Here is a 21,661-nt window from a genome sequence, read left to right as displayed (position 1 = left end):
AATGCATTGTTTTCTAATGGCCCTTCTAAAACTCACATGGAGTTTATGAATAACATCCAGAGTGGTATGACGTCATAAGCCTCTCCGGGAAGTGTCATATTTCAAAAGAAACTCTACAGAAGTAGTCGTGGCCGAGTGGTTAAGGCGATGGACTAGAAATCCATTGGGGTCTCCCCGCGCAGGTTCGAATCCTGCCGACTACGGAACTTTTTTCTTGCTCACGAATTCATATTCTATGTTGTGTTGAATTCGTTTTAGAGCCATCCTCTTTGCTTGACATCCTCTGTGCTTTCTGGTTTCGGGCCCTTTCAGATCTTTGCTTTCTAAACCATGGGTATGTCTCTGCTCCGGTCTTTGCAGAAAGACATTGGCCACTTATGCATGGGAGGTTTTGCCTTGGATTTGCCGCTCTCTAGATGCACATTCCCCCCATCCGAACTCTCAAAACTCTGCATTTGGAGAATTTGGATGGGGAAAACGTGCATCTAGAGAGCGGCAAATCCAAGGCACAACCCCCCGTGCATAAATGGCCAAAATTGCAAGTCAGCATGAAGGAAAAAAGGGATGTACTAAAATGAATGACAGGCTAGCCCATTAGAAACAATGGGAGAGGCTGCACTTCCGATTGAAGATAATGGGAGCCTGGATTGTCGGTTGACTTGCATGGGCTCCATTGAAATACATTGCAACACAAAAACATTATCATCGATGGGCTCTGCAGCCTCTCCCATTGTTCCTAATGGGGTAGCTAGCCTGTTATTCGTTTTAGTATATCCCATCATATTTTTTAGGGAATCTCACACAGGGGCTTCAGCATCGAAATGCTTTCCAGCTAAACCCCTACATCTCTTTCATGAATATCGATAGACACCCCCCTTGACTCTCCTAGAGGTGGGGTGTAATTGTTTTAATGCCCCCGGTGGTCCAATACGGAATTTCCAAAAACAAAATATAAGGCCAGCCTTTCTGGATCCAGTCAGTGGTCCGACTATTCCAGTATCCTGTTTCCCATAGTGACATCCCTCTTATTCTGTCCCCCCAGCAACTGGTATACTGCCTCCGAACATGGAGGTTCCATTTTGCCCATCAGGGATAGTAGTCATGAGGGGGAGCGAAGCTCCTCTCTGGAAGTCCTGTCTTCTGAAGCCAGATTCTCTGTGGGAGAGAGTGACCCATCTGGGAAGGGATGTATTGTTTCCAGCATGTTCAGATTCACATTGTTCTTCACTGTTCTTACTTCTCACTTTTAGTACAGGGTGTAAAAGAAACTCAAGCGTGTTCATACAGCTCTTCGTTTGCTAGAGCTCTGGTTTGAGGATGCACAGTTGATAAATAAAACAATTTGGGCATTGGGTTAATCAACATCCAAATTCAATATATGTAAGGAAAATTAAAAAGTGTTTTCCGCAGGGGTGTTAGTGGTATAGTGGTGAGCATAGCTGCCTTCCAAGCAGTTGGCCCTGGTTCGTATTCCCGGCCAACACAGTGCATTTCTAAAGCATGCAGAGTTCTGGGTACTTGTTTTTCAGCTTTCTTTCGAAAAGAAAATGATGCCAGATTTGCTGTCCAGAGAAACATGCACACAGAAGGGAAACAGCCATGTAAAGTACTTCTGGAAGCAGGTTTTTCTCAAGCCTGCAACTGCTTGCCAGCATCTCCTGCCTGTGCTGGAGGAGACTAGAAAAGAAAATATGCTTTGGCTTCTTTGGATTAAAACGCTTAGGGCTGCTTAGCTTGGGAAGAAGGCGGTTTAGGGGAGACATGACAGAGGTCTATAAAATTATGCATGGTCTGGAGAGAGTGGACAGGGAGAAGCTTTTCTCCCTCTCTCATAATGCTAGAATGTGGGGTCATCTGCTGAAGCTGGAGGGTGAGAGATTCAAAACTGATAAAAGGAAGTATTTCTTTACATAACGCATAGCTAAAATGTCCCAGGATATGGTAATGGCTGCCAACTTGGAAGGCTTGAAGAGGGGACATATTCATGGAGGAGAGGGGCATCCATGGCTACTAGTCAAAATGGATACCAGTCATGATGCAGATCTATTCTCTCCATGATCAGAGGAGCGTGCCTAATTATTGGGTGCTGTGGAACACAGGCAGGATGGTGCTGCTGCAGTCGTCTTGTTTGGGGGCTTCCTAGAGGCCCCTGGTTGGCCACTGTGTGAGCAGACTGCTGGACTTGATGGGCCTTGGTCTGATCCAGCATGGCCTTTCTTATGTTCTTACCAACCCACATTACTCTCAGCAGAGATCAGGATCTGAAAGTAAAAATTAATTGGCAGGTTGGGACATAATTGGCAGGTTGGGAAGACAGAGCAATGGAATTTGATGAAGGTATTGTGTTACCAGATCAATGTTGTGGGAAACAGGGATAGAGAGCACATACTGGACTTTTGTGTGGTGGCAGTAACAGCGGTTTCCTAGTTAGTATAGTGGTAAATATCCCTACCTGACATGTGAGAGACTGGGTTACTCCATGGGGAGAAGTGGCTTTTTCTATTGCAATAATAACTTTTAAAACCACCTGTGTGTTTACTTACATATATTAATAGGTGTACATATATATTCACACAACTGTAACAATAGACCATGCTTGGTGGTATGGAGTGTTAGACTTTTAACTGAAAATTTGCATGCATAAAATGCCGTCAAGTCGCAGCAGACTTATGGCAACCCAGTGGGGTTTTCAAGGCAAGAGACTAACAGAGGTGGTTTGCCGTTGCCTGCCTCTGCACAGCAACCCAGTCATTCTTTGGTGGTCTCTCATCCAATTACTAAACAGGGCCCATCCTGCTTAGCTTCCAAGATCTAATGAGATCAGGCTAGTCTGGGCCTTCCTTTCTCTGAACTGTTCATTTCGAAAATGTTTGCCCTGACCTGAATAGGCCAGACTAACCTGATCATTTTGCAGGGGGTTGGACTAGATGTCCCTGGTGGTGCCTTCCAACTTTATGGTTGAACATGAATCTGCCTTCTATTGAATCAGACCCTTGGTCCATCCAAGTCAATATTGTCTACTCAGACAGGCAGCGGCACTCCAGGGCATTCCAAGAGCACATGAGCTAATGAGTCGATGGAGCCAAAGAGCACAGGCAAATCCTTTCAAAGTATGGTAAATTCAAAATTCAGCCTTGCATCACCATAGAAGGATGCAGGTTCTAGGAATTTAGGCAGATCGTGAGAGGGAGGGCAGGAAGGGATGAGTCAGTGTTTGGTTCTCTTGGCCCTTTCTTGCATGCCCATGGTAATACCCATCACCATTTGGGTTTAGGAAGCATTTTTCCTCCTGTGTCACAAACACTTATATTTTGATGTCATGTAGGTCTGGATAGTTCAGTTGGTAGAGCATCAGACTTTTAATCTGAGGGTCCAGGGTTCAAGTCCCTGTTCAGGCGTAGAGGTTTGTTTTTAACAAAACAAATAGGTTTGCTCTTCCTGCCTCAGTTTATGTCTCTCTCCCCCTTCTCCCCATATCAATTAATTATCATTTGGGATGTGGCATTGTCTAGGATGAGAGTTTAAAATGGCTGGTGGTGCCAACAACTAATTCACCTGGTAGTGATGCAGACAAAACACAATATAACATGGGGAGGTGTTTGAAACCTACATCTTCGTAGTAACCAAAACCAACAGGTACTGTTCCAAAGCCACTGCTGGGTAGAACGGGAGTCTTTTCAGTTTGTGAGTCCATCTGTATAGTCGCTACTGGTGGGGACATGAATATTCTCACTATCCCACAAAGTCAATCTAGGACAGGGGTGTCGAACTCTAGGAGATTTGGTGGTGGAGTGGGGAGGGCAGGCCTTGGGGCAGGGAGGACCTTAGTGGATATAATGCCATAAAGCGGGGTGTAGAACTCAATTGTTACGAGGGCCGGATATGACATAAATGTCACTCAGTTGGGCCGAGCTATGCCTTGCCAGCCCAGATCGGGACAGGGGTCAGGGCGTGGCTGCCTTGGCTGGCTTGTGGGCCAGATAAGAGCTCTCAAGGGGCTGGATCCGGCCCTCGGGCTTTATGTTTGACACCCCTGACCTAGGGTTACCAATGTCAAGGGGAAGCTTGGATTCCTCAGAACATAAGAAAAGCCCTGCTGGACCAAGCCAGGGCCCATCATGTCCAGCAGTCTATTCACACAGTGGCCATCCAGGTGCCTCTAGGAAGCCCATAAACAAGACAACTGCAGCAGCAGCATCCTGTCTGTCTTCCACAGCACCTCATAGAATAGGCATGTTCCTCTGATACTGGAGAGAATAGGTATGCATCATGACTAGTATTCATCCTCCATAAGAACATAAGAAAGGCCCTGCTGGATCAGACCAAGGCCCATCAAGTCCAGCAGTCTGTTCCCACAGTGGCCAACCAGGTGCCTCTAGGAAGCCCACAAACAAGATGACACCAGCAGCATTATTTTGGCTGTATTCCACTGCACCTCATGTAATAGGCAATACGTAGGTTTCACCGAGATTTGAACTCAGATCGCTGGATTCAGAGTCCAGAGTGCTAACTGTGACACCATGGAACCACATTCACACCATAGAACTACCATGATTTCAACTGATATAATGACTACAGAGATCAGTTCCTGAGGAGGAAATGGCAGGTTTGTAGGGTGGTCTTTATAGGGTTGCCAGGCCCCTCTTCGCCACTGGCTGGAGGTTTTAGGGGCAGTGCCTGAGGAGGGCGGGGTTCGGGGAGGTGGAGGGACTTCAGTGCCACAGAGTCCAATGGCCAAAGCGGCCATTTTCTCCAGGTGAACTGATCTCTTTCGGCTGGAGATCAGTTGTAATAGCAGATCTCCACTAGTTCCTGGAGGTTGGCAACCCTATGACATCACTTCCCCACTGAGCACCCTCCCTTCCTGAACCTACACACTTCCCAGGGAACACCCCTTCCCCATATCCAAAAATTTCCCAAGCAGTTGTTGGCAGCCCTAGGTAAATCTGTATAACGTTACGATTCAGGTACAAATCAGTCACCACCAGGTCTATTTACTGCCACCCCCCTGGGTCATGTGGTACCCAGGATGAAGAGTCTGGAATCTGAAGTCAGGCATCTGAACGAATGGCAGCTTTGACTCTCGAAAGTTTATATCCTGGAACTTTTTTTGGCTCTAAAGAGCTAGCGAACTGTCATCTAGCCATTGTAAATTAATTGTTTTCAACACCATGGGTCATATATGTTAGATGACATAGGAAACAGCGTGTTCTTATGCAGGGTAGTGTGGCCGAGCGGTCTAAGGCGCTGGATTTAGGCTCCAGTCTCTCCGGAGGCGTGGGTTCGAATCCCACCGCTGCCAGGTGCTGTTTTATTTCAGAACGATTCTCGGGTGTGACCTTAATTCCTAAATTCGCAGCCCTGGCAAGTGTACGCGTTCACCCGGAAGTTGCTCTCAATGACTTCGGAGGGGGTTAAATGAATACAGGATTACAACCTTGGAGCCCCACCCCTCCTCCGAAGTTACTGTTTCGCGGGTTGTGATCTATAAATCGAAGTTCACCTTCGCTTTTTGGAGGGCGTGAGAAAGTTTTGCCAGGGAACCCGCCCGGTTTTTGCTTTAGAGGTCAGAGGGAAAGGATGAGTTAAGGATCCCTTCTACTTTTATGGGGGAGAAAGCCGCAGCAGGGCTTGCTCCATGTCATCGTTCATGCAAAATACCTGTGGAGTCAAGGGGGCAAAGGGAGGGGTTCCCATGGGGGGAGGTGTCCCAGTGCTTCTGGCTGGCTGGAGAATAGCATGTTGAACTCATGGTAATTCAATTAATTTCCTGGGTCTGATTTGCCTCCAGATCTCCAAAAATAGGAAGGGTAAAGCAACCGTCCTGGAAATTATAACAAATTAAGGATAGTATGTGTAGTGCATGGCTAGCTCAAGCCCCAAGTTGGGTGTGAGCTTTTGCTTTGGGCTATAATAAAATGCACTCTGGTCTCCTAATGTGACAGTGTACTAACTCATTTACAGACTTCCACTGTTCAAGACCGAATTGGCTATATGAGCAGTATCATCAAAGTAAGTAAACAATTTACAGACTTCTGAGAGAAGATATCAAAGGAGTCCTTTAAGGGACTTCTTGGAAGAGACAGGGAGATTGAATTTCACTTGGAAGGCCTTGTTTTGGTATCTCCTCCAAGCCTTGGAGTTGCCTTTCCACTTTAGTTGTACCTAATGAGATCACATTCCCAAATCGTATAGGGTAAGTTGAAAATACCTTTGGGGGGAGCTTGTCTGACTGTCTTATACCCAAAGGGAAAAAAAAGAATACATGTAATTAAGCTGGTGCAGAAAACAAACCTTCCCTGGGTGGGCTTGCACCATCAACCTTTCAGTTAACAGCAGAACACGCTGACCCATTGCGCCACAGACCTCCATACAAGACATTTTTTAAGAAGAATAAATCAAAACAATAATTTCCCTCCACTACCCTTTCTATGTCTTTCCTTCCTTTTCGTCAAAACTGCACTCTCCCTTTTCAAACAGCTGTAAGGAATCCAAGAAATAAGACTGAGAATACTTAATTCAAGATATTGAGGTTGGATACATTTACTTTAAGGTAGATGTACAGATTGGCACATTTTAAGCATTAATCTTCCTTTCATTCATTATTATTTACACTATACAAGGCTTGGGCCAGATTATTGATCAAGATGCTTTACCTAAGAATTACAAAAGAGACGCTATGATGTCTAGTCTTAGCGCGCCTTATTGTGCTGTCGTGGAATGAAAGACTTCAAAAAGATACTGGCAGCGGTGGGATTCGAACCCACGCCCCCGAAGAGACTGGAGCCTTAATCCAGCGCCTTAGACCGCTCGGCCACGCTACCAAATGCTGCAAAGATGTTCTTCTTTCTGTGAATTGATTCTAACATATACTATCGAAATTGATGGAATAAGAACTAGAATTTAATTTTCATGCCTTGTTCCCATTAAGGACGCACACTAAAATATAGGACCCAGGCTAGTCCGATCTGGTTAGGTAGATTTCAGAAGCTCAGCAGTACTTGGATGGGAGACCCCCGAGGTTGCTATGAAGGGGCAGGCAATGGCAAACCACCTTCGAAGGTTTCTAGCCTTAAAAACCCAATAGGGTCACCATCAGTCGGTTGCGACTTGACTGCACTTCCGACTCCCCCACTAAATTTATTTATTATTTCTACTTATTATTCCTCGCTCCCCGGCCAAAACCGGGCTCAGAGCGGCTTACAAAAATAAATATCCCGTTAGATCAGGAAAATATACATTGATATAAAATAAAAGAAATGCTTATAAACCTTCTGAACCAACAACAATACCAAAAAGATCTGGGATACTGAGAAGTCAATTCAGCCTTGGTTAGAAAGCACCTAAAGTTGGAAAGGCCTGGATGTTCCCATAGATTAAAACAGGAAAAGGACGGCAGCTAGGATTAAACGATACATTGATATTAGGGTTGCCAACTCCGAGTTGGGAAATACCTGGAGATTTTGGGGGGTGGAGCCTGAAGAGGGCAGGGTTTGGAGAGGAGAGGGACTTCAGTGCCATAGAGTCCAGTTGCCAAAGCAGCCATTTTCTCCAGGTGAACTGATCTCTATTGGCTGGAGATCTCCAGCTACTCCCTGGAGGTTGGCAACCCTAATTGATATAAAATTAACAAAAAAAATGTTTATAAACCTTCTGAACAAAACAAACAAACAAAAAAGGATCTGGAATACTGAGAAGAAGCCAATCCAGCCTTGGTTAGAAAGCACCTACAGTTGGAAAAGCCTGGATGTTCCCATAGATTAAAAACTGGGAAAGGGCGGCGGCGAGGAGAGGGAAAGCCTGGCTGTAAAAGCAAGGGAGGGGATGGAAGCGACGTCACTCGGGCGGGAGATTCGAATTCCCATGCGCAAAAAAGGACCCTGAGCGGGACTCAGCCAATCAGGAGAGGGCGGGTGGCCTATAAATACAGAGCGCGCCGGAGGCAGCCCCTTCCAGTCGCCTTGGGCAGAGCGGCTTGCAGCAGCGTCTCCCGGGGGAGTCGGCGATGGCGCGCACCAAGCAGACGGCGCGCAAGTCGACGGGCGGCAAGGCGCCGCGCAAGCAGCTGGCCACCAAGGCTGCCCGGAAGAGCGCGCCGGCCACGGGGGGCGTGAAGAAGCCGCACCGCTACCGGCCGGGCACGGTGGCGCTGCGCGAGATCCGGCGCTACCAGAAGTCGACGGAGCTGCTGATCCGCAAGCTGCCCTTCCAGCGCCTGGTGCGCGAGATCGCGCAGGACTTCAAGACCGACCTGCGCTTCCAGAGCTCGGCCGTCATGGCGCTGCAGGAGGCCAGCGAGGCCTACCTGGTGGGGCTCTTCGAGGACACCAACCTGTGCGCCATCCACGCCAAGCGCGTCACCATCATGCCCAAGGACATCCAGCTGGCCCGACGCATCCGCGGGGAGAGGGCCTAGGGGGGAGAGGCGGGGGAGACCGCCGGCCGGCCGGCCAGCACCAAAACGGCTCTTTTCAGAGCCACCCACCTGCTCACAGGAAAGAGCTGCGCTTTAAGCAATCTTTATTGTTACAGTCAAAGGCCAGCGTACATACAAATTGTGTGTGTTAAGTACAGTCAAGTCACTTCCGACTCATGGCGACCCTATGAATCAAAAGTCCTCAAATGTCCTATCCTTCTCAGCCTTGCTCAAATCTTGCAAATTGAGGGTTGTGACTTCCTCTATTGAGTCCATCCATCTCTTGTTGAGTCTTCCTCTTTTCCTGCTGCCCTCCACTTTTCCTAGCATGACTCTTTTCTAGTGGCTTCCCATTATGTGACCAAAGTAAGACAGCCTCAGTTTAGTCATTAGTTTCTAGGGTCAGTTCAGGCTTGATTTGATCTAGAACCCACTAATTTTTTTTTTTTGCTGTCCACGGTATCTGTAACACTCTCCTCCAACACCACATTTCAAAGGAATCTACTTCCTGTCAGTTTTGTTTAATGTCTAGCTTTCATACCATAGTAATATGGAATACGATGGCATGAATTAACTTGATCTTGGTGGCCAATGACCCATCCTTACACTTCAGAATCTTTTCTAGCTCCTTCATGGCTGCCCTTCCCAGTCTCAATCTCCTTATTTCTTGGCTGCAGTCTCCCTTTTGGTTGATGATGGAGCCAAGGAATAGAAAGTCTTCAACAATTTCAGTTTCCTCATTGTCAACCTTAAAGTTGTTTAAGTCTCCTGTAGTCATTACTTTTGTCTTCTGGATCAGTAATTTGGTCACTGTGTGAACAGACTGATGGCCCTGAACTTGATGGCCCTTGGTCTGATCCAGCAAGGCTTTTCTTATGTTCTTATGGAGGATAGGGTTGTTCATGGCTACTAGTCAAAATGGATGCTAGTCATGATGCAGACCTATTCTCTCCAGGATCAGAGGAGCAGGCCTATTATATGAGGTGCTGTGGAATACCAGCAGGATAATGCTGCTGCAGTTGTCTTGTTTGTGGGCTTCCTAGAGGCACCTGGTTGGCCATTGTGCGAACAGACTGCTGGACTGGATGGGCCTTGGTCAGATCCAGCAGGGCTTTTCTTATGTTATTATGAAAAGAGAGACAAGGGAAAAAAAGGAAATTGTATATAGTTAGAAACTAAGAACCCTGACTGAATGTGTGAGCTAATGATAGCTAGATAGCTATCATAAGTAAATGATGTATACCTCAGTTACAATATAGGTTAGTACTGTGTATTAATTAATCCATCTCCTTAATTGTAAGTGTGTTTCTCTTAATAGCTAGAAAGAAGAATTTTGCCATTGGGTGGGATATGGCAAACTCCTTATCCTCAAGCAATAGGATGGCCATAAGAGGGGGAAAGATTGCCAGCTACCACCAAAAGGGTCTTTTCAGAGCCATCCCACCCAGTCACAGGAAAGAGTCTGAATCCATAGTCAGAGTTATGCAAAATGGGCAAGTTAGTGGCAAGTCCCAGCTGCAGAGAAGTGCTGGTTGTTTCTTCTAGCTTCAGCTAAAGACTGAACCACATACTTAAACCTCCCATTCTCAAGTATGTACAAAGCTTAAAGACAGCCAAAAAACAGTTAGATTTCTTCCAAAGGTCAATTAGATTTGAGTCCAGTAGGACCTTAAGAGACCTGCAAGATTTACAATGTGCACTGTACTTCTGCATCCTGAGTTTCTTCCTTGCAAACACCCACCCACCCACCCACACACAAATGACTGGGATAAAACGACTCAGATTTTCTGTTCCAACTTGTATCTGAGGAAGGCAGTCCTGACTTTCCAAACCCTGAAACTTGTTGGTCTCTGGACTTTTAGATAGCTCTCCTGTTGCAGATGAACACTGCCACCCTCTGCCTTTACCTAGACTGCCTTCTCGGCCGGGCTCTTGGTGGCTTTGGAGGCCCCGGAAATACTTCTTTGAGTGATAAAAATGTGGAATTCACTGCCAGAGGATGTAGTGATGACCACAGGCATCTTTAAAGGGGAGAATTTGAAAGATTCATGGAGGATAGAACTATCAGTGGCTACTAGCCATGGTGACTAAAGGGAACCTCCATGTTCAGAGGCAGTCAGTGTCTGAATCCCAGTGCCAGGAGGCGACATCAGGGGAAGGCCTCGCCCTCTGTGGCCTGTCATTGGCACTCCAGAGGAACTGGCAGGCTGCTGTGTGAGACAGGATGCTGTACTAGATGGACCCCTGGTCTGATCCAGCAGGGCTCTTTTGATGTTGGGCCTAATCTCACCTCCAGAAGGGAGCAAAATACATGCATACATAAAATTAAGGCAACTATGTCCATATATAAAAAGGGTTATGGCATACATAGATTAAGTTAATTCATGCCATTGTATTCCCTATTACTATGTATGGGTGTGAAAGCTGATAGGAAGAAAGTAGATTTCTTTGAAATATGGTGTTGGAGGAGAGTGTTACGAATGCCGTGGACTGACAAAAAAACAAATCAGTGAGTTATAGATCAAATCAAGCCTGAACAGACCCTAGAAGCTAAAATGACAAAACTGGGGCTATCATATTTTTGTCATATTATGAGAAGACAAGAGATACTGAAAAAGACAGTCATGCTAGGAAAAGTGGAGGGCAGCAGGAAAAGAGGAAGATTCAACAAGAGATGGATGGACTCAATAAAGGAAGCCACAGCCCTCAATTTGCAAGATTTGAGCAAAGCTGTCAAAGATAGGACATTTTGGAGGACTTTGATTCATAGGGTCGCCATGAGTCAGAAGTGACTCGACGGCACTTAACACACACATGGCATACATCCTAAAGAGAGTTACACCTTTCTAAGTTCTGGGTTCAAGTCCAGTAGCATCTTAAAGACAAAGAAGATTTTCAGAGTATGAGCTTCTTAGAGTCAAAGCTCCCTTTCCAAGATATCTGAAGGAGGGTAAAATTGCCTCTCAAAAGCTCATACCCTAAAAATCTTCAGAAACCACAACATTCAGAAATCAGTATGGGAACATTTTAACTTTCCAGGACATTCAGTTGTTGATTTAAGAGTAGCAGTTCTCTTACAAAGGGATTTCAAAGGGAGATTATAAACTGCTGAATTACAATTGATAATGAAGTTGAAACTATGCATTCTCCAGGATTTAGGAGGGATCTGAGATTCCTGTCTCATTAGCAATGCTGATGTCTCCACGCCTACTATCCCTCTGCATATCACACCTAATCCAATCACGCCTGCTAATGTCATTTACTTGCTTTTTACATTTACATTGCCATTGTGTGTCTGATTCACTCAAGGATAGATGGAATCACATTCTAGCTGTATCTGAAAGAAGTGAGCTGTGGCTCACGAAAGCTCCTACCCTGCCAGAAATTTTGTTAGTCTTTAAGGTGCTTCTGGACTCTTGCTCTTTTCTGTTTCTTAACAGCAGTTTGCAGAGAGAAACAGGCAACAAAAACTTGGAGAGCGCTTCTCTTTTAAAACCAAGTATTATAAGTATGCATCCACATCTTATCTGAATCCAGCAGGGTTGCTAAATGCTTCCTGGAATTAGAATTTAGTAGTTTCCCTCCCCCCCCCCCATTTCTTTAGCAATCAAATGATAATGCTAATACTTCACCTGCATTGCTTATGCTTGCACCAGGGTGGGCTGGTTAAACCTGTGATTTAATGCATCCTTCCCCATTTTAAATATTGGTGACTGAGATCCCTGACTGTAAGGAGAACCTGGAGCTAGATGGAACAAGATCTGCTGTCATTATTGGTAAATGAAAAGAGACCCTCTCAGGGCAGTTGTGTGTGTGTGTGAAGTGCCATCAAGTCGCAGGCGACTTATGGCGTACCCTTTTTGGGGGTTTCCATGGCAAGAATCTAAGAGAGGTGGTTTGCCAGTGTCTTCCTCTGCACAGCAACCCTAGCCTTCCTTGGTGGTGTCCCATCCAAATACTAACCAGGGCTGACCCTGCTTAGCTTCTGAGATCTGACCAGATCAGGTTAGCCTGGGCCATCCACGTTAGGGCCAGGGCGGTTTAAGTAATGCTTAAATAAAAAGCGTTTTTGGGGAAGAAAATTGTACCTGCGTTGGCCGGGAATCGAACCCGGGTCAACTGCTTGGAAGGCAGCTATGCTCACCACTATACCACCAACGCTTGCTGGAAAAAAAATGGTTGCAGAACATCTTTATGTGGTATTGCAGCAAGAGCTTGGCTCATTTTAAAGAACGGTGTAAACTTGCTGTGAAGCTCCTGATGCACACGGTGGAGCTATTCCCTCTGTGTTAAAGAGTCCTAAGAAATATTTACAGGAGAGTTCAGCTGCCCGAGTTAATATAGGTCCCTGTGCTTATAGTCAATACTTCTCATAGAGGTCTCTAATTTTTAAAAAAGAACGTGTAACCCATGCCCTGTAATGGGTCCAGGGCTAGCAAGAGCTGGATTCTCATGCAATAGCTGTCATTCATGTGAGAATCAGTATGAAGAATCGTCTACGTTTCAAAATGTCAGTTTACGAAATGAGGGAATATTTACCTCCCCAGTCAAGACACCCTCTGGTTGACAACACCTTTCTCCCAGCCCCCATTTTATCTCAACAAAAAGAACCCCGTGATGTAGTAGATTTGGCGGAAAGCGACCAAAGGTCACACAGCATAAAATGGACAAAAGTCACGTTTGGCAGTGAGTACCGTAGTCGGCAGGATTCGAACCTGCGCGGGGAGACCCCAATGGATTTCTAGTCCATCGCCTTAACCACTCGGCCACGACTACTTCCGCAAAGTAGTTTTTTAAAAATATATACATTCCAAACAAACATTCAGTTCATGCTCTGTCTCTCTTTCTCTCTCCCTATTGCTCCCCCAGAAGTTAAAACGGTACAACCCCTTTTTATTATAATCCACCAAAACATTCCTTTAGTTCCAGAGAACTTTTCTGGTGGGCTTGTTTTATGCTTCCAGGCATCTCCTATTCTTACCAGGATCAGAAGAACTTGCCTATTGTATCAGGTGCTTTGGAACACAGGCAGGACGGTGCTGCTGCCGTCGTCTTGTTTGTGGGCTTCCTGGAGGCCCCTGGTTGGCCACTGTGGGAACAGACTGCTGGACTTGATGGGCCTGGGTCTGATCCAGCAGGGCTCTTCTTATGTTCTTATGTTAACATCTTATCTGACAAGTAGTTCTGGTGAATTAGGAAGTTGGTACGGTGTTGTTGGAATCATAGAGTTGGAAGGGTCCACCAGGGTCATCTAGTCCAACCTCCTGCACAATGCAGGGATTGCACGACTTTGGGGTTGGGCATCTTTCTGTGGGAGCAACATGGCTGACTACAAACTCATACCCTGCCAGAAATTTTGTTAGCCTTTTAGGTGCTGCTGGACTCTTGCTCTTTTCTACAAACTTTCAGTGCTGCTGGAGACTCATCAGTACTTCTCTCAGTGGAAAGGGGGCGGAATTGAGCCACAAAACTTCCAGAGCACTCAAAGCTCTCCACTTAAAAAACAACCCACAGAAAAACAAACACAGAAACAAACATATGAAAAATATAAAGACCCTTTTGAGATCCATTTGGAAGAGCCGATGATGTTGCTCACATACAACTTTTCTCAACATTCCTTTGAGCACGGTGCAACAGTATTTAATACAATAGCCTTTTAACGAAGGACGCTTTTAATCGTGGCTCGTTGGTCTAGGGGTATGATTCTCGCTTTGGGTGCGAGAGGTCCCGGGTTCAAATCCCGGACGAGCCCAGTTTTTTCCCCCCGGTTCTGAAAACCATAGCTTGCTTGGAAGGTATCTTGCATTTGTCACATATTCATGTACCTAATATTGTGCTGGGATAATTTAGGCCTCACTGAGCGAGCTTTAAGTGACATCAAATTTCTGCTGTCCCAGCATAAAGTTGTTGTTATTATTTTTTAAGTGCTGTGACCTGGAGTTGGTTAATCAAACTTTTAACACAGAATGAAATATGTATCACCGTATCGAAATTATACATGTTTCTGTTCAAACGAAACATTGTAAACTCAGCACAGAAGATTTCCTTAGAAGCATTATGTCTCCACTATATTTACCATAATATTTGAAAGCTACTTGAAATACCCGCATTTTCGCAATAAAAGTTGAATGGCCCGTACGGGGATCGAACCCGCGACCTTGGCGTTATTAGCACCACGCTCTAACCAACTGAGCTAACCGGCCACTTAGGAGTGGGGGAAGTTAGTTTGATGGAAGAGAAAAACTGACAGTCCTGTCACAATACTGATAATTACAATAAAGATCATGCTAGAGCCACAAGAGAAATGCACGCCTTCCCTTCAGCACAAAAGAGTGTCTGCAGGATCGTGGAATCTCCTTAGTTTAGTCACTGAATTTATCTAAAAGGACGAATTCCGTCCAAACAAGGGCAATTCAGAAGCAAAACCGAAGTATCTATGTGGGAGAATCAATACGTGTAAATACAACGTTGCTCTGTGACAGTGAAATCTTAGAATGAATACCCGTAATTCCCTCCACACTCCTAATGCGGAGTCCTGTACTGTTCCCCAATTTACAGCTAGTATTATAAACACCTAAAACACTCTCTGAATTCACTAATCCCAAAAACTTTCAGAACTCACTATCAGAAGAATGGGAATTTTATTGGGAAAGTTTACCTAACTAAAAATTGTGAGTTTTTGCAAATGTACAAAACCTAATCTGATTTCTCAATGCACCCAGTACCTGGCCGGTAGGTAGTTTTATTGCTGGTGGAAGGGGGTGTATTAAATTGCGCACAGTAGCCACGGCTCTTTTGCTGAGAAAGTGGATGGCTCTTAAAGGAGCTTTTGGGTTTGAGGTCTGGCGCTTTCGACCTTCAGGGAAAGGGGATCACTTGGGAGTGTGGCATTTTATTAGACAGAGATTAGGATTTTTTCCCTTTTATAAAGAAAATATCTCCCAAGCGCCTCATCAGCCATAGGCATTTTGAGACGAGTCCCGCATATCATTCAAACCAGTACATTTTTTAAATCCCCAAACACATTAGGTTCATTTTAAGGCTTTGCAATTGCAGCTCTTTTGCTGAGAAAAGTGGGTGGCTCTGAAAAGAGCCTTTGTTTTGCGAACCTGCCTAAAGAAGAGTTTTATTTGGAGCTGGTGTACTTGGTGACGGCCTTGGTGCCCTCGGAGACGGCGTGCTTGGCCAGCTCGCCCGGCAGCAGGAGGCGCACGGCGGTCTGGATCTCGCGGGAGGTGATGGTGGAGCGCTTGTTGTAGTGGGCCAGGCGGGAGGCCTCGCCGGCGATGCGCTCGAAGATGTCGTTGACGAAGGAGTTCATGATGCTCATGGCCTTGGAGGAGATGCCGGTGTCCGGGTGCACCTGCTTCAGCACCTTGTACACGTAGATGGAGTAGCTCTCCTTGCGGCTCTTCTTGCGCTTCTTGTCCCCCTTCTTCTGCGTCTTGGTCACGGCTTTCTTGGAGCCCTTCTTGGCCGCAGGCGCGGACTTGGCTGGCTCAGGCATCTCTGCAGCGACCCACCACTAAACAACCGCACAGCTAAAATACATATATTGCTTTCCCAGTCTCCTGCCCATTTATACACCCTTCGGCTCATGCCCCAAAGAGCCTGCCCATTGTCTCATTGCCTAGAGGCCCATACAAAATTGCAAGCCGCCGTTTCTCCTCCTCTCCCATTGGACGGCGACAGGAGCCGTCCAACCACAAGGGGAGCTGCAGGACATCCCTTTCCCCATTGGACAGGTGACTCACGCGCTGGAACGGCGCAGCCAATGAGCATCGGCGGTTGCAAGGCGGCGGCACAAATAAAAATAGCCGCTGCGCCTCTTGGAGGGTTAGTCTCGCTTTCTTCGGCAAGGGTTGACATTAGCTGGTTTAGAGGATGTCGGGACGCGGCAAGCAGGGCGGCAAGGCGCGGGCCAAGGCGAAGACGCGCTCGTCGCGGGCCGGGCTGCAGTTCCCGGTGGGCCGCGTGCACCGGCTGCTGCGCAAGGGCAACTACGCCGAGCGGGTGGGGGCCGGCGCGCCGGTCTACCTGGCGGCCGTGCTGGAGTACCTGACGGCCGAGATCCTGGAGCTGGCGGGCAACGCGGCGCGCGACAACAAGAAGACGCGCATCATCCCCCGCCACCTGCAGCTGGCCATCCGCAACGACGAGGAGCTCAACAAGCTGCTGGGGAAAGTCACCATCGCCCAGGGCGGCGTCCTGCCCAACATCCAGGCCGTCCTGCTGCCCAAGAAGACCGAGAGCCACAAGGCCAAAGGGAAATAAAAGACGTCCGGCGCCTTCGGACCGCTCGCACCAACCCAAAGGCTCTTTTAAGAGCCACCCACAACGTCTGTGAAAGAGCTGCTTATTGCACAGGAGTACATTACAGAATGCATAGGGTCTGGGAGGACAATTGAAGGGTTTTTTTTTTTTTTTTTACGTGCTGCTTGAAGTGCTGAGAACAAGTTGATTTTAAATGTATTGAGCACAACAGGTACTGCTGTCCACTTAAATCATGCATGTTAAATTCAAACAAGTCTTCTGTTTTATAAATTGCATTTCAAAGGCATCCTTTCAATTGGTTTTTGTAGGTTATCCAGGCTGTGTAACCGTGGTCTTGGTATTTTCTTTCCTGACGTTTCGCCAGCAGCTGTGGCAGGCATCTTCAGAGGAGTAACACTGAAGGACAGTGTCTCTCAGCGTTACTCCTCTGAAGATGCCGGCCACAGCTGCTGGCGAAACGTCAGGAAAGAAAATACCAAGACCACGGTTACACAGCCCGGATAACCTACAAGAGCCAATGACCTCTGACCGTGAAAGCCTTCGACAGCATCCTTTTAAATTTATACATCCGGTGGAGTTAAGCAAAAAAATCAAGAGCAATTTTCTTTCCCTAAGCAACTTCTTAAATACTTTTCAGGGAATCCACTGGCAGTATGTGAATGTATTCACCCCCAATGGCACTTAGAAGTAAATTGTGTCTGCCAGTGATAATTCTGTTAAATATAAGACTCCCAATCTAATCACTTTTTAGTCATTTACTCTCAAGCGGGAGCAAATCTTGTGAGATGTTGCATATTGCATTCTTCACACAGTATCTGCTGTCTCATGCTTTTCCCTCTCCCATTCCCTTCAAAAAAATTTGCATCTGTCCATGATACATTTTCTACTATAGATTCCTTCTCATGTCCAAGCCTGCTTATTAATTCCTCCTAATAATATGATTTCTTTGGTTGCTTCTGAAATGTATTATGTTCAATGTTTTCAAGTTTGTCTCACCTACAGTAGAGCTGTTTCAATCTGTTATTTCTGCACTGCAAAAGCAGTTCTAACCAAACAAAAATGCTAGCAATGTTTCTCATTACTCCATCAAAGACCTATATTCTGCTTTTGATCTCGCAGTGGGTTTTGACATTTTGCCCAAGTCTTCTACAGTGCTGGGAAATCTAAGGCCTTAACCTACCCATGTCATGCAAGAAAACGGATTGACAGGATCCTAAAGTGGTGGAGAAGATTGTACTATTCAATGTTATGTCTGGGTTCATATTAATGAATGTTCCCTACATAGACAAGACTGTGCAAGTAGGAAAACTGTATAGGAGAAAGCAAGCTCTTTCATGTGCTAGTGTGTGTGTAGACAAACACTCGAATATCCATCAATAATTTATATAAACCAGTGGAATATAATATGCATTAGCAAAGTGGTTATAAAGATACATATACAATCTTCCATTAACAGTGCATTCCTAAGGAGAGTTACTCCAGGTTAAAGTCCATTGAAATTAATGGGCTTAGACTGGAATAACTCTCCTTAGGAATGCACTGTAAGTTATATAAAAATGCAAATATATGTCACTAAATCTGCACTTCCATTAAGATAATTTCAGAGAGTATCCATGTTGATCGTCAGTAGGACACCTAGATTTGAGTCCAGCAGCACCTTAGAGACCCTTTGAGAGTCAAAGTTACTTTCTCAGGGACTCTTGAAAGCTCCTACCCCCAAAATCTTGCAGGTTTCTAAGGTGCTATGGGACTTGAAGCTAGCTAAATCAACACTGTATGTCAGTAGACTCTGGCAGCTGCACCAAATCTGGCAATTCTATCCATCGTTTCAGATTCAAGGTCTGCAAGAAGAAAGCAGATACTCCATTCCTCTGATCTTCCTGGGATTTATTTGGAAGATGGGTGTAATAAACATAAATCTAAGATGACTATAGAAGAGGCACTGCAGCAGCAGTAGCATGCACATGCCCAACCATTTCAATTCCCCCAGTAGCACAAGGGCATAAGTGGAACATCACAGTAGCTCCCTTCTAATGAGGCAAATGGAAGAACATTAAAAAGGGCCAGAATGAAAGCTATCCTCCTATGTTTTGGGATACACACATATATAAAACACATTTTTTTAATATGTTGAGTATACCTCATTTTGATGTATGTGTGGATCAGGCAAAAAAAAAAAAGTTTTCGTTTCACTAGCTGGTCTCACTCCCATTTCAACCCATTTATTCCTGCCTTGAATTCTGTCAGCAGAATTATTATTATATAACTTTGGGAACAGTTTTTTAAAAAACTTTAAAAACCTTATCCCCCCCCCCCAATAAGCAAATCAAGTATGCCTTATGAAGCTGATTTGGCACCAGTACACTTTTACATAAAATACACAGCCCCATGGGGAATTTGGCACCAGAGAGGAGGGGGTGTGATGTTCCCTTTTACTTCCAAATCAGGAATAGGGTACTCTTAAAGGTTCCTGCTCAGGTTAGGCTCTAACAGCAGTTGCTTGGGAACTGGGAGATCTTTACAAATTGTGGGATTTTTCATATCTTCCCACATAGATGAACTGGTGAAGGAGGCAAATGTTCTTCCAGAACCAGCCCTTCAGCTAGCAATGCTTGGTGTCTGGTTTTTTAAAGTATAAGACAAAGTCACACAATGATTGCCTTGGTTTCGCTGCACAAGCCACTTCTAGACTGTAAACTGATGGAGGCAGAATCCTAGGCAGGCTGTGTAACAACATGTACACCAAGGGTGATATGTGAACACAATCAAAGGGCGCTTTGACTCTCAAAAGTGTATACCCTGAAAATCTTGTTAGTCTCTGAGGTGCTAACGGTTTCTACCACATACCAAACACAGCTACCATCTAAAGTAATTAAATGCTGCAAGTTTATCCAAAGGCATTTAACTAGCATGTGTGCTGCAGGATGAGGCGCAAGAACTGAAAGAATCACACTGCAAGCAGAGACGGCATTTCCCCTTTAATCTCCCATACATGAAAATCTCCCTGCAAGTTGAAAACTAGGATATCAGGGGGAAAGATTACAGCCAGGCCCTCCCTGTTTGACCCCATTTGAAAGCGCCATTTACCCCACTACCATTTTCTGCTCTCTGTCACTTCTAGCACACATGTGAGAATACCCATGGCTACCCTTATATTGTGGGACCCTTTCACTTAGATTGTGAGGGGGACACCCACTCTCTTCAGACAGCTGTTTGTGTGTGTGGGGTGATTAAAAGCTGTGACAACAGTCCCTTTTCTTGGTTTGGCCTTTTGCATTGGGTGGGGGGGGAGCATCATCATTTGGACATATAATTGCTAGATTTTTTTTTTTTTTACTTTTGCTGTCAGCCGTCATCAGTCCCTTCCGGGAGAAAAATGCACTGTGGGCGTTTTAAAATACATTGCTAAGTACCCAACCCCACTTCTTGGTTGTACTTCTTGTCTATTTTGAAGGGGTTTAAAAATGGCCATGACTCGCCCTGCTTAGCATCCCAGCTCTGAGGAGTTTTGAGCTAGTCTGGACTATTCCAGTTGCTACTTTTTATTTTAAGCAAGGTGTTTTGAGTGTGTGTGTGTGTGTGTGTCTCGTCCCCCCCCCCAATTTTACACAGGAGCTGTAAACCTTCCTGACGTGTGAAGTCCATTAAACCAACTCACTGCCACTTCAGCCTATAGAGACCAGCCCTAAATCAAACCATACAAAGGCCATTTATGCCTGGGAGGTTTTGCCTTGGGTTTGCCGCTCCCTAGCTGCACATTTTCCCCATCTGAATTCTCAAAATTTAAAAAAAAAAAAAAAAACACCCATGCAGAGTTTTGAGAATCTGGATGGGGAAAAGATGCATCTCTCTCTGTGTGTGTAAAGCGCCGTCAAGTTTGCCAGTGCCTTCCTCTGCACAGCAACCCTGGTCTTCCTTGGTGGTCTCCCATCCAAATACTAACCAGGGCTGACCCTACTTAGCTTCTGAGATCTGACGAGATCAGGCTAGCTTTCTAAATGTAAAGATTCCCTGTGCAAGCACCGGGTCCTTCCTGACCCATGGGGTGACATCACATCCCGACGTTTACTAGGCAGGCTTTCTTTACGGGGTGGTTTGCCAGTGCCTTCCCCAGTCATCTTCCCTTTACCCCCAGAAAGCTGGGTAGCATCTAGAGAGCAGCAAATCAAAGGCAAAACCTCCCAGGCATAAACGGCCAAAAGGGAAAACAGGATACCATTTCCCAAGGGAACTGCCAGGAAAGAGCAAAAACCGAACTCGCAGCCATGTGAAAGGCCGAGGAAGGTGGCTTTGCAAATCTGTCCAATCCCATGCGGGAATTTCGAATCCGGCAACGCTGATTGGCCTGCCCTTTCGGCCAATCGGCGGAGAGCAAGTTGCCTATAAAAACCCCGCCGCGCCTCACCCCTTGATTAGTCTTTCTTTGCCAAACCAAGAGTGGAGGTTATTGCGTCATGGCGCGCACCAAGCAGACGGCGCGCAAGTCGACGGGCGGCAAGGCGCCGCGCAAGCAGCTGGCCACCAAGGCTGCCCGGAAGAGCGCGCCGGCCACGGGGGGCGTGAAGAAGCCGCACCGCTACCGGCCGGGCACGGTGGCGCTGCGCGAGATCCGGCGCTACCAGAAGTCGACGGAGCTGCTGATCCGCAAGCTGCCCTTCCAGCGCCTGGTGCGCGAGATCGCGCAGGACTTCAAGACCGACCTGCGCTTCCAGAGCTCGGCCGTCATGGCGCTGCAGGAGGCCAGCGAGGCCTACCTGGTGGGGCTCTTCGAGGACACCAACCTGTGCGCCATCCACGCCAAGCGCGTCACCATCATGCCCAAGGACATCCAGCTGGCCCGACGCATCCGCGGGGAGAGGGCCTAGCGGGGGAGACCGCCGGCCAGCCAGCCAGCACCAAAACGGCTCTTTTCAGAGCCACCCACCCGCTCACAGGAAAGAGCTGCGATTTAATCAACCTTTATTGTTAGTC

The 21,661-nt window shown here is 46.3% G+C and overlaps 3 protein-coding genes and 8 non-coding genes across 11 annotated transcripts; 6 read left to right on the top strand and 5 right to left on the bottom strand.

Moving 5' to 3' along the window:
- Positions 1-121: 121 nt before the first annotated feature.
- Positions 122-203, top strand: TRNAS-AGA (transfer RNA serine (anticodon AGA)). Its single transcript has one exon. It is a non-coding gene; the product is annotated as a tRNA-Ser (tRNA).
- A 3,122-nt stretch (positions 204-3,325) lies between these two features.
- Positions 3,326-3,398, top strand: TRNAK-UUU (transfer RNA lysine (anticodon UUU)). Its single transcript has one exon. It is a non-coding gene; the product is annotated as a tRNA-Lys (tRNA).
- A 1,822-nt stretch (positions 3,399-5,220) lies between these two features.
- Positions 5,221-5,302, top strand: TRNAL-UAG (transfer RNA leucine (anticodon UAG)). The gene has a single exon. It is a non-coding gene; the product is annotated as a tRNA-Leu (tRNA).
- A 1,440-nt stretch (positions 5,303-6,742) lies between these two features.
- On the bottom strand, positions 6,743-6,824 carry TRNAL-AAG (transfer RNA leucine (anticodon AAG)). Its single transcript has one exon. It is a non-coding gene; the product is annotated as a tRNA-Leu (tRNA).
- A 1,181-nt stretch (positions 6,825-8,005) lies between these two features.
- LOC130490262 (uncharacterized) lies at positions 8,006-21,555 on the top strand. Its single transcript, XM_056864088.1, has 4 exons — positions 8,006-8,410; positions 15,606-15,800; positions 16,298-16,675; positions 21,127-21,555. Exons 1-4 carry the CDS (start codon positions 8,006-8,008, stop codon positions 21,553-21,555), a joined length of 1,407 nt encoding a protein of 468 aa, XP_056720066.1.
- On the bottom strand, positions 12,506-12,577 carry TRNAG-UCC (transfer RNA glycine (anticodon UCC)). The gene has a single exon. It is a non-coding gene; the product is annotated as a tRNA-Gly (tRNA).
- TRNAS-AGA (transfer RNA serine (anticodon AGA)) lies at positions 13,111-13,192 on the bottom strand. The gene has a single exon. It is a non-coding gene; the product is annotated as a tRNA-Ser (tRNA).
- On the top strand, positions 14,097-14,168 carry TRNAP-UGG (transfer RNA proline (anticodon UGG)). The gene has a single exon. It is a non-coding gene; the product is annotated as a tRNA-Pro (tRNA).
- TRNAI-AAU (transfer RNA isoleucine (anticodon AAU)) lies at positions 14,546-14,619 on the bottom strand. The gene has a single exon. It is a non-coding gene; the product is annotated as a tRNA-Ile (tRNA).
- On the bottom strand, positions 15,543-15,924 carry LOC130489702 (histone H2B 1/2/3/4/6-like). Its single transcript, XM_056863481.1, has one exon. The coding sequence runs from the start codon at positions 15,921-15,923 to the stop codon at positions 15,543-15,545; it is 381 nt and encodes a 126-aa protein (XP_056719459.1). The 5' UTR covers position 15,924.
- On the top strand, positions 16,301-16,690 carry LOC130489700 (histone H2A type 2-C-like). Its single transcript, XM_056863479.1, has one exon. It carries the CDS (start codon positions 16,301-16,303, stop codon positions 16,688-16,690), a length of 390 nt encoding a protein of 129 aa, XP_056719457.1.
- Positions 21,556-21,661: the final 106 nt, after the last annotated feature.

This window comes from Euleptes europaea, chromosome 18, assembly GCF_029931775.1.
Source record: "Euleptes europaea isolate rEulEur1 chromosome 18, rEulEur1.hap1, whole genome shotgun sequence".
Taxonomy (NCBI): domain Eukaryota; kingdom Metazoa; phylum Chordata; class Lepidosauria; order Squamata; family Sphaerodactylidae; genus Euleptes; species Euleptes europaea.
This window is presented reverse-complemented; position numbering and strand designations above follow the sequence as displayed.

Coding starts and splice junctions, on each gene's coding strand:
- LOC130490262 (XM_056864088.1), top strand. CDS start 8,006: ATGGCGCGCACCAAGCAGACGGCGCGCAAGTCGACGGGCGGCAAGGCG. Junction 15,801..16,297: donor TGCTTCAGCACCTTGTACAC/GTAGATGGAGTA, acceptor TAGCTGGTTTAG/AGGATGTCGGGACGCGGCAA. Junction 16,676..21,126: donor AGAAGACCGAGAGCCACAAG/GCCAAAGGGAAA, acceptor TGCCAAACCAAG/AGTGGAGGTTATTGCGTCAT.
- LOC130489702 (XM_056863481.1), bottom strand. CDS start 15,923: ATGCCTGAGCCAGCCAAGTCCGCGCCTGCGGCCAAGAAGGGCTCCAAG.
- LOC130489700 (XM_056863479.1), top strand. CDS start 16,301: ATGTCGGGACGCGGCAAGCAGGGCGGCAAGGCGCGGGCCAAGGCGAAG.